The sequence below is a fragment of the Oryzias latipes genome, chromosome 24 (genome assembly GCF_053564925.1).
Source record: "Oryzias latipes strain Hd-rR chromosome 24, Olatipes_Hd-rR_3.1".
Classification (NCBI taxonomy): Eukaryota; Metazoa; Chordata; class Actinopteri; order Beloniformes; family Adrianichthyidae; genus Oryzias; species Oryzias latipes.
In genome coordinates this window covers 8,691,896-8,703,223 of record NC_136260.1, presented here as the reverse complement: position 1 = coordinate 8,703,223, position 11,328 = coordinate 8,691,896, and the positions used below count along the sequence as shown (strand labels likewise).

General features: G+C 38.0%; 1 protein-coding gene across 11 annotated transcripts in view; it reads right to left on the bottom strand.

Annotated features, from left to right (window-relative positions):
• Positions 1 to 11,328, bottom strand: part of col12a1b (collagen, type XII, alpha 1b) — a 99,196-nt gene that overhangs the window by 3,340 nt on the left and 84,528 nt on the right. For all 11 annotated transcript variants that reach the window (XM_078943052.1, XM_078943050.1, XM_078943048.1 and 8 more), the window contains 12 exons: positions 10,730 to 10,816; positions 8,612 to 8,665; positions 8,242 to 8,337; positions 6,388 to 6,441; positions 4,400 to 4,453; positions 4,244 to 4,297; positions 4,010 to 4,081; positions 3,880 to 3,915; positions 3,306 to 3,372; positions 3,023 to 3,208; positions 2,685 to 2,753; positions 1,234 to 1,404 (listed from right to left, as the gene is read on the bottom strand). In XM_078943052.1, the coding sequence (XP_078799178.1) occupies positions 1,234 to 1,404; positions 2,685 to 2,753; positions 3,023 to 3,208; positions 3,306 to 3,372; positions 3,880 to 3,915; positions 4,010 to 4,081; positions 4,244 to 4,297; positions 4,400 to 4,453; positions 6,388 to 6,441; positions 8,242 to 8,337; positions 8,612 to 8,665; positions 10,730 to 10,816 (1,000 nt within the window). The remainder of the gene's footprint in view (positions 1 to 1,233; positions 1,405 to 2,684; positions 2,754 to 3,022; positions 3,209 to 3,305; positions 3,373 to 3,879; positions 3,916 to 4,009; positions 4,082 to 4,243; positions 4,298 to 4,399; positions 4,454 to 6,387; positions 6,442 to 8,241; positions 8,338 to 8,611; positions 8,666 to 10,729; positions 10,817 to 11,328) is intronic.

The window sequence follows — 11,328 nt, the reverse complement described above, 5'->3', positions numbered from 1 at the left end:
AAATGATCCAAATTCGACCCGATAGACCTCCTCCTGTCTGAAGGTCATTTTTGATGCAGATGTAACTCTTTTTCCACCTGTAGCACAGATTTGCACTAAACTAATTTGAACTTAGTCATGGAGGAAGAGTCGATCACAGCAGCACACGCACATACAGGGACTTCGTCCCTTAGTGCTTTTGCATGCGTCCACTTTTTTTCCGTCTTAAAGTTTTGGCATTTGGCTTAATATTTTTAAACTAATTTAACAATCTGATGAACAACAGATTACAAACAGATACATGAACCACAAGTTAATAATTTTCTAACAAGTGACTATACGACACAAATGTTTCTAATCTTTGCTGACACCAATGCAGCATTTTTAATATATATGTGTATATATATATATATATATATATATATATATATATATATATATATATACATATATATACATATATTTATGCAATTATTAATTATTAACTTCTTCAATTATAATTGTTAACTTTTGGTTCATGTATCTGTTGGTAAAGTTCATAAAACTTGTGGATATCTTTAATTTGACCCTGATTTAACTCAATCAAGCTGATAAACAGTGTCTAAAACTCTGTTCAGGTGCCAACATGTGTTCTGGGTGATCTGATTACACTGAATCTCCTTCAGAAGAGTGTCAGACTTTTCAGCTGTGTTCCCCCCCCCCCACTTTGCAGAAATTGTACATCTTGTAAAAATCAGTATCCAAATTCACAGGATGCGTCAGTTACAGGAAACCTCCTGCTTGTCTTTTAAGTCTGTTGTTGCCACAACAGAAAGCTAAGCAGATGTTAGGTTAAAGATAAACTTCAAATCAGTCCTGAAAGACACCCTTTTAAGGAGTCTTTCTCCAGACGTTCAGTGTTCCATATCTCAGCTCCTTAATTCTGGGGATTTTAAATACCATAACAGAACTGAATTTAAATGTTTTAAAAAAGCAGGGAACTTTTTGTCGTAAAGTGCAAGAAACATGCACTGCATTGATACATTACATGCAGTACCATTTACTAAGTTGAAAACAAAGTCTTTCTCAACAGGCAGATATTTGAAAAAAACTTTGAAAACCTGAGTTTGCAGCATCACTAGTATTCACTGATGCTAAACAAGGATTTTTTGTCTGACTCCAGCGACGACAGAAAACATGCGCTTCCTTAAATGTCTGACTTGTAAGTATGAGTTTATCTCAGAAACAGTTGTGTTCGGAAGCTCTTTTACACACCTATGTAGCCCTGCCCGTTGTAAGGAATGCCAACACACTGAGAGGAGTCGCAGTATCCTGGGGGTCCTGGAGGCCCACGGACCCCAGCATAGCCTGGACGTCCAGGGGGTCCACGGGCTCCAGAAGAGCCTGGAGGTCCTGGAGGTCCCGTCCTGCTCTCTCCTGGGGGACCTGTGAAAGAAAACATGTTAACATTTGCAGTGTATTTTGTGTTTGAGTGAGGGGAAATTATCCTAGATTCATATATAACTTTAGATTTAAGCACATTTGAAATCCTATCCTTCTTTTCTAAAGACTCAAACTGTAAAATGTCCTTTTAAAAATTGATGTTAAAGGTTTATAGTTCGCTTTTATTAACTTTTCTTAAACTATATTCATTTTATTGTTCTTCATTGCTTGATATTTGAGGCAATAAAGGGTTTTCACTTTACTAATGTTTGTTTTTACATCTAATGAAGCTTAGTGATCCTCTTTATGGTTTGCTTTTTCCAGCTACAGAAAACTGCTAAGCCATTTTTCTTTCCTTGTGCAATTTGATGAATTTGTACAAATTTATTATAGAATGGTGCCTGAAGTACCAAAAAAAGGTCCAGACAGTGTTTTATGGTCTTTCAACTGAGATGATAATTATAGCTCTGTTATCATTACAGCTGCAGCTGGAAACATTCGTTTTTTAAAAGTCTTCTTGGTTGCTACTGACGATTTTGGGCATAATATTTGGAACACTGACATAAAAAAAAAGACTCTGAGGGGGGGGGGGGGGGGGGGGGGGGGGGAAGTAGGATTTCGCCTCCTCCGCACACCCTCATCCAACAACTCATTCTGTCTAGACTTGGTAAGAGCCAGCTTGATACTTTTTCTGGCCAACTGTCTTCCTCCTCGCTGTCACCATGTGTTGTGAATGAACCCCCCCCTTGACTGAGTCTTCACTTCCTTTGTTTCCAAAGTGACCTTTTACTTTCTCAGAGATTTGCGTGCATATTGGCTAAGGTTCACACAGCATCCTAATGTTTCAGCCCAAGACACTATAAATTGGTCACCGCAGTGAGAGCCAACACGGATACAGCTGCCAATATAAGAGATTTTAAATGGGATCTGATTGGACAGCTAAATGTTGAAATAACATTTTAAAAGATCTTTGATCCCCATGGATGGAGAGAACCCCTATATTATGTATGGATGTGGTTGTTTTCTCTCATGACAGTAGCAACCATCTGTAAAGACACCAAGTGCTTTCAGAAAAAGTTGAAGAATAAACCTTTTGGCCGATGAAAAAAGATGATGTGATGATCAATAGACCTGCACCATTAGGTGTGGAATAAATAATAAAAAAATTACCTGAGTTAGGCACGTTCATTTTTATGTTTGTCTTTTTTTTTTAAATCACCAAAATGGGATCTTCAGCATTAGAATACAATGATCTTTGAGTTCGTTTCAGATTTTAGACACACCTGGAGGCCCCCTCGATCCTTTCTGACCAACTCCTGAAAGTCCTCGTTCACCCTTCTCCCCAGAAGGTCCTAAAGGTTTGCAGAATGGGAATGATGTCATTGACAGAAACAAACATTTTTTTTCTTTTTTACAATGCATAAAAAATCTTGTTTTCTACCTGAACAACCCAAAGCTTTAAAGTGAGACATGGATCATCAGAGTTTGTTTGTGCTCTCAGTCAATTTCCCAACGTGCAGTAATTTATTAAGATTATATAAATACTTAAAAAATGTGTTTTATGTGTGTTTTTTTATAACATCAGCTTCTTTCTAAACTCAGAGACATGTTAGGATTGTACCTCTCTCTCCTTGCCGACCAGGTAAACCTGGGCTTCCTGGGAACCCGTTTCTTCCTGCTGAGCCTGGTTCTCCAGGGGCTCCTTGCCTTCCAGGAGGTCCAGCAGGCCCTGGGGGTCCTGGGTTGTTGCTGCGGTACGCTCCGTTGGGAATCTGGTTCAGTAACGTGTTGACACGACCCATTTGATCTAAAACAGCAGCGGAGAACATAAAACATCTACTAAAGGACACGTATGTAAATAGCAGGTAGAAGCAAAACGAAGCTGAGAAACATCCAGCTCTTACCACTGACAAGCTGTGAGCAAACTTGTCTGGCGATGGATCTCATCATGTTTTGAGGAGCAAAGTCGCCCTATGTGCAACAGGAAAATGTTAATCTTTGTTTCTGGACGTTTCTGAAAGAATGAGAGCGAACAGTTTCATATAATAAAGACAGTCAAATTTGGCGTTTAGGATTATTTTTTTCCTGCATTTTTTTATTTTAGACTTTCATCTCCTGGTTTGGAAGAAACTATTCTTCTATTCTTTATTGACACTAGCAACTCAACAGCAGCCATTAGCGTCTCATCGTTATGTGTCAGTACACTCAAGGCCACATCAGTGTGATATTTTGATTTATAGATCACAATTGGACATATACATCTTATAGTTCTGTGGCGTTTTGTTTTCCCCTCATAAATTTTAGACCCACTAAGATCATAGTTAGTTATATTTTCAAGTTAGTTAAGTAAGTTATTCAAGTTATATTTTATCGGTTTTGATCTTAAATAAATAATTACATCACTATGCTTTGAACAGCCAGTGGATAATCTTTAAACAAATCATCTGTGGATCAAAATTTGTGTTCAGGATCACTCACTCGCTCCCCTCTATCTCCCTTTTGACCAACGAGACCCTGAAACCAGAAAGAAACACAAAGTTCATAAATATCGCACAGGTCATGTCACCGCGTGGACATGCAAAGCTGCAAAGATGGCAATTACACTTACAGGAGGACCGGTGTCGCCTGGATTTCCAGGGTTTCCTGCTGGGCCTGGTATTCCTGGAGATCCTGGAGGTCCCTGTAATGAAACAAAAAAGGTAATTTCCAAGGATCCATGACTGTTTGATATTTACTGAAATATGAAAATGTTACCCTAAATCAACTAATTTAAAAGCTATGGTGCTTGGTTAAGTCTCTCTCCCTTCCAACTCCTTCATGATTCAGACCATGAAAGCCTTACCATGGGCCCCATGGGTCCTCTGGGTCCAGAAGGTCCTTCCTTTCCTGGGGGACCCTAGAAATACAAAATCAGATCTGAAGACACAGGATTGACGGTGTTCATGTTTAAAAGTCCAGGCTGCCTGGTTGTCATTAAAAGCAGCCTGTCTGCGCTTACCCTGACTCCAGGTGCTCCGACAGGGCCGACAGCACCGGGAGGGCCTTGAGGACCCTGCAAGTTTGAAAGAAAACACCTGAAGTCACCTCATGTGTAGCAGACTTAATTCTTTTTACAATAACAAACTTGAAATGCTTTCTTTAGTGCAGAATTTGCGCACACTGAACAACCAATCCCCCTTTTTTGTGCTCATTTGCACAGAATGTCTGCTCAGTCCTTTTTATTGTCAGTCCTTGTGGTCTTTGAAGCCTTGGCACAAGATTTACAAGGAAAATAATATATTCCAGATCTGTTTTATTGGCCATTACAAACCATGGTCTGCAAGTCATTAAATGCATGTTGCTATAGCATCTGCTTCAACATAGTCACCTGCATGTCCTGTAGTCCACATGGAGCTTTACTCAGCGGGTTTGTTTTCCCAAAATGAAGAGCTGATTAATCAGCCTTGTTATGAATGAGCAGCAGTGTGACACTGCGTGGATCCCGACGTCATGTCGGAGGAAAAACACTATAGTGAGGAGGGAGGTAAAATGTTCCAGGCTGTTAACGGACTGGTGTTTAACTCAAACATTTCCCGGAGATTAGATGAGTAAAATCTCAGTAGGTGGCATCGCTTTACTTTTATTTTTCCAGACAGCCTAACTGCTCTTCAGGAAGTTCTTCAAAAAACTGTTGAAATGACCTAGGGTTGTACTTTATCACTAGGCCAGGGTGAAACTCACTCAGGTTGCCTTGTTAAAGTGTGCAGCTGAGAGGGTCATAACAGCATTATTAGGCCCAAATAAATACATCAATAAAAACAATTTTAATCCACATTTTCTCTTTGTTTTGTGGAAACAATAATACGGTTTTTCCACACAGAAAAAAGGCAGATGTTGCGCACTATGTTAGAGATTAAGTTAGAATATTAAAAAATGGTGCAATTCTTTTTCGTTTTTTTCTGACATTCAGATTCAGCTGAAATGTGTGTTATTTTAGCACCCTCGTTAAAGTAATGTAAAAGTAATAACAAAATAGTTCCCCTAGAAAATCTGCCTTATAATGTAATGTGCCTTAATTCTGGTTCTGCTTACTGACCTCCAATTAATTTTCTGAGGAACATGGCACACAAAAATCGGTCAAAATTTTATAGTTTATCTTGTCATTCACTTTTTGCAAATGAGTTAAATATTCAATTTTAAAAATAAAACCCTTTTATTTTCCTTTAACCAGAGTAAAAGGGCGACATGTGGCTGCAGAGTCTCAGAAAAAGAAGAGGACTTCAAACATTGGATGCTACCATTCATCCTTCTGTCAGGTAATTTAAGTTTAAGTGCTCACCACACACTTAATTCATAAACTATCCAACTATTTGGTAATTAAATAGATAAGGCCGGTGCCATGTTGCGTAACGTTCAACAAACACAGTTCATGAATGTTTCCTTAGTATCTTCTTTTTTTTCCACTGTCTTTGCCATCCAGCTAATGAATCAGCACAAAATGTTTTCTTCCACCCAGACAGCAAAGCTTCTGTAAACAGATAAAATTCTGGCTGCCTGTCATTTCCACCTCTTATTTTACAGATAGACACTTGATTCCAGAGAAAAATATAAACACCACAGAATAATCACAACTCAATATTTCCTTCTGTTCCAGAAGGCACTCAGACTCTTCTTTCTTTTGTGCCAACAGAGTTAAGGTGTCACTCATTTCCTCAAGCTCCTCATATATTAAAAGATGGAAAAAAAGATTTCAACTAGGGGATTTACTATTGGCTGTTATTTGGAGAGTGCTGTTAATCAAAATGACTTATTCTTGGCTTTTTCTGCACAGAAATTTAAAAGAACTATTCAGAGGGTTGAGGCAGAGATAGATTGGGCTCTTTTTTTCTGAATTCTTTTGAGCATGAAAAGCATCTGGTTGATCTGGTGTTGTGGACAGAAGCCAGAATGGTAGTTGTGATTTGGACTATCCTCATTTCCTGCTTTAAATATGAATTTAGGATTTACCTTTTGTCCTGGCATACCGGAATCACCAGGGTCTCCTTTTGGTCCGGGACGCCCCTATAGGTGGAAACATAGCTTAGTTATACACATAACTAAGGGTGGAACGGAGTATAAAAAAAAAAACAACAACAAAAAAGACAAATGATAGTACAATTACATCTCAATAGATATTGGATCAAACAAACAAATAAGTAATTAGATACATGAATTATTGTGCATAATAATAATAATCGGCTCTTCATGCACCAGACTGAGGAGGGGAGTGGAAGAGTCTCTAACATTTGCAGATGATTTAATAACTATTGTTATTATAACTATGTAAAAAAAAAAGATTGAGTAAAGCTTAATAGGGGTGGGATTAGTTCACTTGTTTCCAATCCTTTTCAAGAAATTAATTAAACAGTTTGATAACCTTCACATTTAATGGATTCAAAGTGTCATATATTGTATCTATAAGGATAATATGTTTATTTTTAAATAAAGAGTAATTATAATGGCATCATTTACATGTGATCGAATATACTTGGATGTGCAGCTTTCTTTTATTTTGTCTTTTGTTCTGATCAAATCATGACTAATTATCCCATGTTTGATATATCTATGTATGTATGTGTGTGTGTATATATATATATATATATATATATATATATATATATATATATATATATATATATATATATATATATATATATATATATATATATATATATATATATATATATATATATATATATCTTTTGTCTTCTATTGTGTTTTTGTTTTGAATGCTTGAAATTCAGATGGCTAACACTAAAGTTTTAACACTGAATGTAGTCGCCATTATCATGTTTGTTTGTAATTCCCTTTTTTGGTCACGTGATTAGTTAAGACGTCATTTAGGCGCACCTTTCACCTTTGTAAGTTTTGTTTGTTTGTTTGATACAGAGAGGGTGCACAGGGCCCAGTATTTTTTACTGGACCGCTTCTATACATGATTATGAACTCTGCTTTGATGGATCGTATCATAAGTGTCATCTGTGGCAACGATGAAGCGGAATAAATCACGACACACAAACAAAGTGGATTTCTTGGTCATAGTTTTTTGTGGAGCGCGTCGCAAACAGGACCTGCCGCAGCCTCTGTAGCGGCTCATAAGCCCAGAGCCGCTACACTGAAGTTTTACTATTGATGTCTAAAGGATTTCCTCCTTGATAAGACCCTTATGTGGTCCAGGCTGGTGGGAGGCTGTGGTAGTTATATAACTTTAGACTAGCACGTTCACATTTACAGCAGCAGTAAATGCTTTCTGGTACTTTTACATATCACTTAGCACTTCTTTGCTTGTCCCACTGAAACATTATTCAGAGGACATGGCCCCTTCACTTGCCTATAGTGCTGCCTTTTGTTCTACATGAAGTAAAAGTCAGGCTTTGGAGGTGTGAGTTAAAAATATTCATCCACATATTTATTTTTTCAGGTTGTTGTTCTGATCGCTTTTAAAAAGATGAGAAACTTTGGATTTTTGGAACCAAAGTAAAGTAATGAGAGCAGTTTCAATCTCTTCTCATACTTGTATTAAAACTTAATATACATTTATCAGGTAATAGTAGCAGAAAAAACATTCATTTGCTCAAGCTGTGATTGGTTTGAAAAACCTTTCAGCTCCAGTTCAAGTCAGTGATTAATGGCAGCCAGTAAAAGTAAGCTTTCAGGTCTTTGTGCTGTTATTTTTTTTCTTCCACTCGTACTTGAAAGAATGTGAGTCTCTGCCGGAATCACTCCCCAGTCTGTAAAATTCATCCATGATGAATTGCAAAATAATCCCCACTATGGTGTGTGGGTGTGTGTGTGTGTGTCTGTGTATGTTTACAGACGTACAGCCTCTCCTGGAATTGACATGCCGATGGGTCCTTGAGGCCCAGGCAGACCCATGGGCCCGGGTGGTCCGTTATCTCCCCGAGGACCTGTCGGCCCCTGTGAATCATTGACAGAATGTAAAATAAGGAGTATTTTTAGACATTGGGAGGTTGTTACTAATCTAAACTGTCTTGGCTTCTGCTACTGTAGCAATCTTGGAAAACAGAAAGAAAGGAGATGAGAACAATTTACATTAGGAAGATCAGATGTACCTTTTACAATCAAGTTCTTTAAATGATTATTATCAGGGGAAGATTTCACTGGTCTTTACACAGTAGTAGCAGATTTTAGAATGATAGATGGATAAATAGGCTTTCCTTAAAGCACTTACAGCAGTACCGGGCTCTCCTCTTTCCCCTCGGGGACCTTTGTTGCCAGGGGCGCCCTGAGGAGGGACCGATAGTTATATTAAAACAGGAAAAATGATAAATGTAAATACATATTAAAAAGAAAACATGAAATATATACAGCTAAAATCTCTAATGCCAGGTTTTTGTTTTCATATGAAACAGAAGGGGGGCACCATTTGTTATGGCTGTCATATGCGAGACAGACAGTTCCTTCCAGTAAGTAGCAGTTTTCTGGAAAGTAGGCATCACTGCCACACCACAGCAGAACACTTCAGTGACTGTGAGCATGACTATTGTGGAAATCGACAACTTCTGGACACTGTCTCTTGAACTTCAAAAGTCTAGGCATATCTCCCACCACTACAGACTGTGACGCTGAGACAGTGACTGGAAGACATTTGGCTTGTTAAAGCAGCTTTTCTGAGTTGTGTAATGCACTTTTGTTACCAATGAACAACTTTTCCATTGTGTCATCACTATCAATTGATGAGCTGACGCTTCCCTTCTCTCTCTGGGGTTATTTATACGCTCTGTGCTTCACAAGGTAGAGGTTTGCACAGGGAAGCACATTCACCTCATGAAACCTTTTCACAGGGCTTCATAAAAAACTCTAGCATAGAGAGGGGGGGGGGGGGGTGACTGTGGTACCAAAATGACAGCTGATGGATGAACCCACAGCCTCTCTGTGACCTTCTGACTGCACTGATGTTCTTTAGAGATAAGATGACATACTCCGTTGTTTATGCTTCTAAACTTTCTTCTATGAAGGTCTCAACTTCTAACTGTCCATCAAGACAAATTAACGTCCATACTGCTCAAAAAGAACACCAAGTACACAGTGTTCAGACTTTGCTTCCAGGAATTACTGAGGCCATTTGACTTAAAGGAAAAAACATAAGTATTAGGTATGAATGTTAAAGCCAATAATCCATGAGAGAGAAAATAACAGATTTAGCTTATTGTGCAGGGAAAGTCTATTAATTTTATGGGTTAATTGTGGTTGTGCTTACAGTTGTCGAAGCGATTTTGAGAGTTACACTGCACTCTGTCAAAATGTTTCCTTGGGTCTTATTGTGAATATGCTAACACGGATAACTTGCAGCAGTGTCGGAGTGCGTTTTTTTAAGTGTTACTAAAAAGGTTGGGAGTCAGTGTTGTCACATTAACGTTTGCTTTAGTGGTATCGGTCTGTTTTTTGTGTTACAGACAAGGTTGGGAGTTACAGGTTTTGTAGAGCTAACACTTTCAACATGCAGCGTGTTACAAAAAAGTTCTACAGTTAATGTGAATGCAGGAAAGTCTTGATAACTGATGGACTTTTGTTTTACTTTATGCGGCGTCTTATAGTTTGGTGCACCTCATATACAGCATGATATAAGTTGGAAAATTAATCATTCATTGACTGTTCGCCTTATAATCCAGTGCGCCCTATAGTGTAGAAAATACAGTACTCACATTTTCAATGAGTCTCCTGAAGAAGGAAAGACAATTAACGCTCAAATTAGATGTAGGCTATATAACTCACTACTCCCTTTTGGGGAAACTACATCCGTTGCTGGTCTGACTATTCGGTCAAATTTTAGAACCTTTTGAGGCCCACAAGCCAAAAAGTTTGCCACAAGAGTCATGCCCTAAAATACTGGAGTATCCAATACCCTGGATTTTACTGCAACTCCGACATTACGCTCACAATTTTGTTTTTTAGCAACAAATACGACATCAACCATTTGCCAAAGTAAAACTTGAATACATTTGAACCTTTTACCAAGACTATTTATGAATCCACCGTGTCCCTGTGATGAAAACTGGAATGATTTATAAAAAAGTACATTTAAAGAACTATTTTTTTAAATGTAAATTGTTCAAATGCAATGCATTTTGGTCTATTTTTTTTTGTGAAATTATAGATTCAGACTTTCCAATAGAAAATGGCGAACTCCATAGGGAACTAAGTAGTGAGAGAATTTGGACACGACCATACACAAAAATACTGAAGTGTTGTTGCATTGTATGGACTCTACACATAATATTCACCAAAAATTAGCCAATTTTTACAGTATAAGAAGCATCCGAAGTACAGTTTTGACTTTTCGACTTACCACTGGTCCCTGAGGACCCGGTTCCCCTTTAGCCTCAGAGGTGCAGGTGCAGGCATTGGGAAGGGAAGGACACTTTAGCTCATCCCTCTGCCAAAGAAAGAAGCATAAAGCTTGATCAAGGAAAAGACAGTGTGAACAAATCCAAAGGGTGGATGCTGAAATGGAAATAAAGTCATTTGAGGTAATTGAATCTCCCAAAGTTGTTTGCCACTGGACATTGCATACTGGTACAACTTTATTTGGGAGACAAAGAACAGAGTCCGGACCTGGAATTCCTTCAACTGACATTGACTGGAAACACTCCACCAACAGAGAGAACAATAAGAAACATGTGGACAGACTTACAACATCTACACTTACTTTATTGTGAGAGAAAGACTCCTTTATGCTTCCCTAATGTCTTCTAGCTTTTGTTCTTTTTTTATGTTTGTTTTTTTCCTTTTTTTCTTTTTAAATCGTGAAGAGTAAACTATAATCTGCCATATAGGTCTTTATAAAAAAAAATAAAAAGAAGATTTTAAACCTAAAACCTAAAGTTGAAAGCTGAGAGTTTCAAACCTGAACTTTTGTTGCCAAGTTTTCAAATATCATCTATGGAG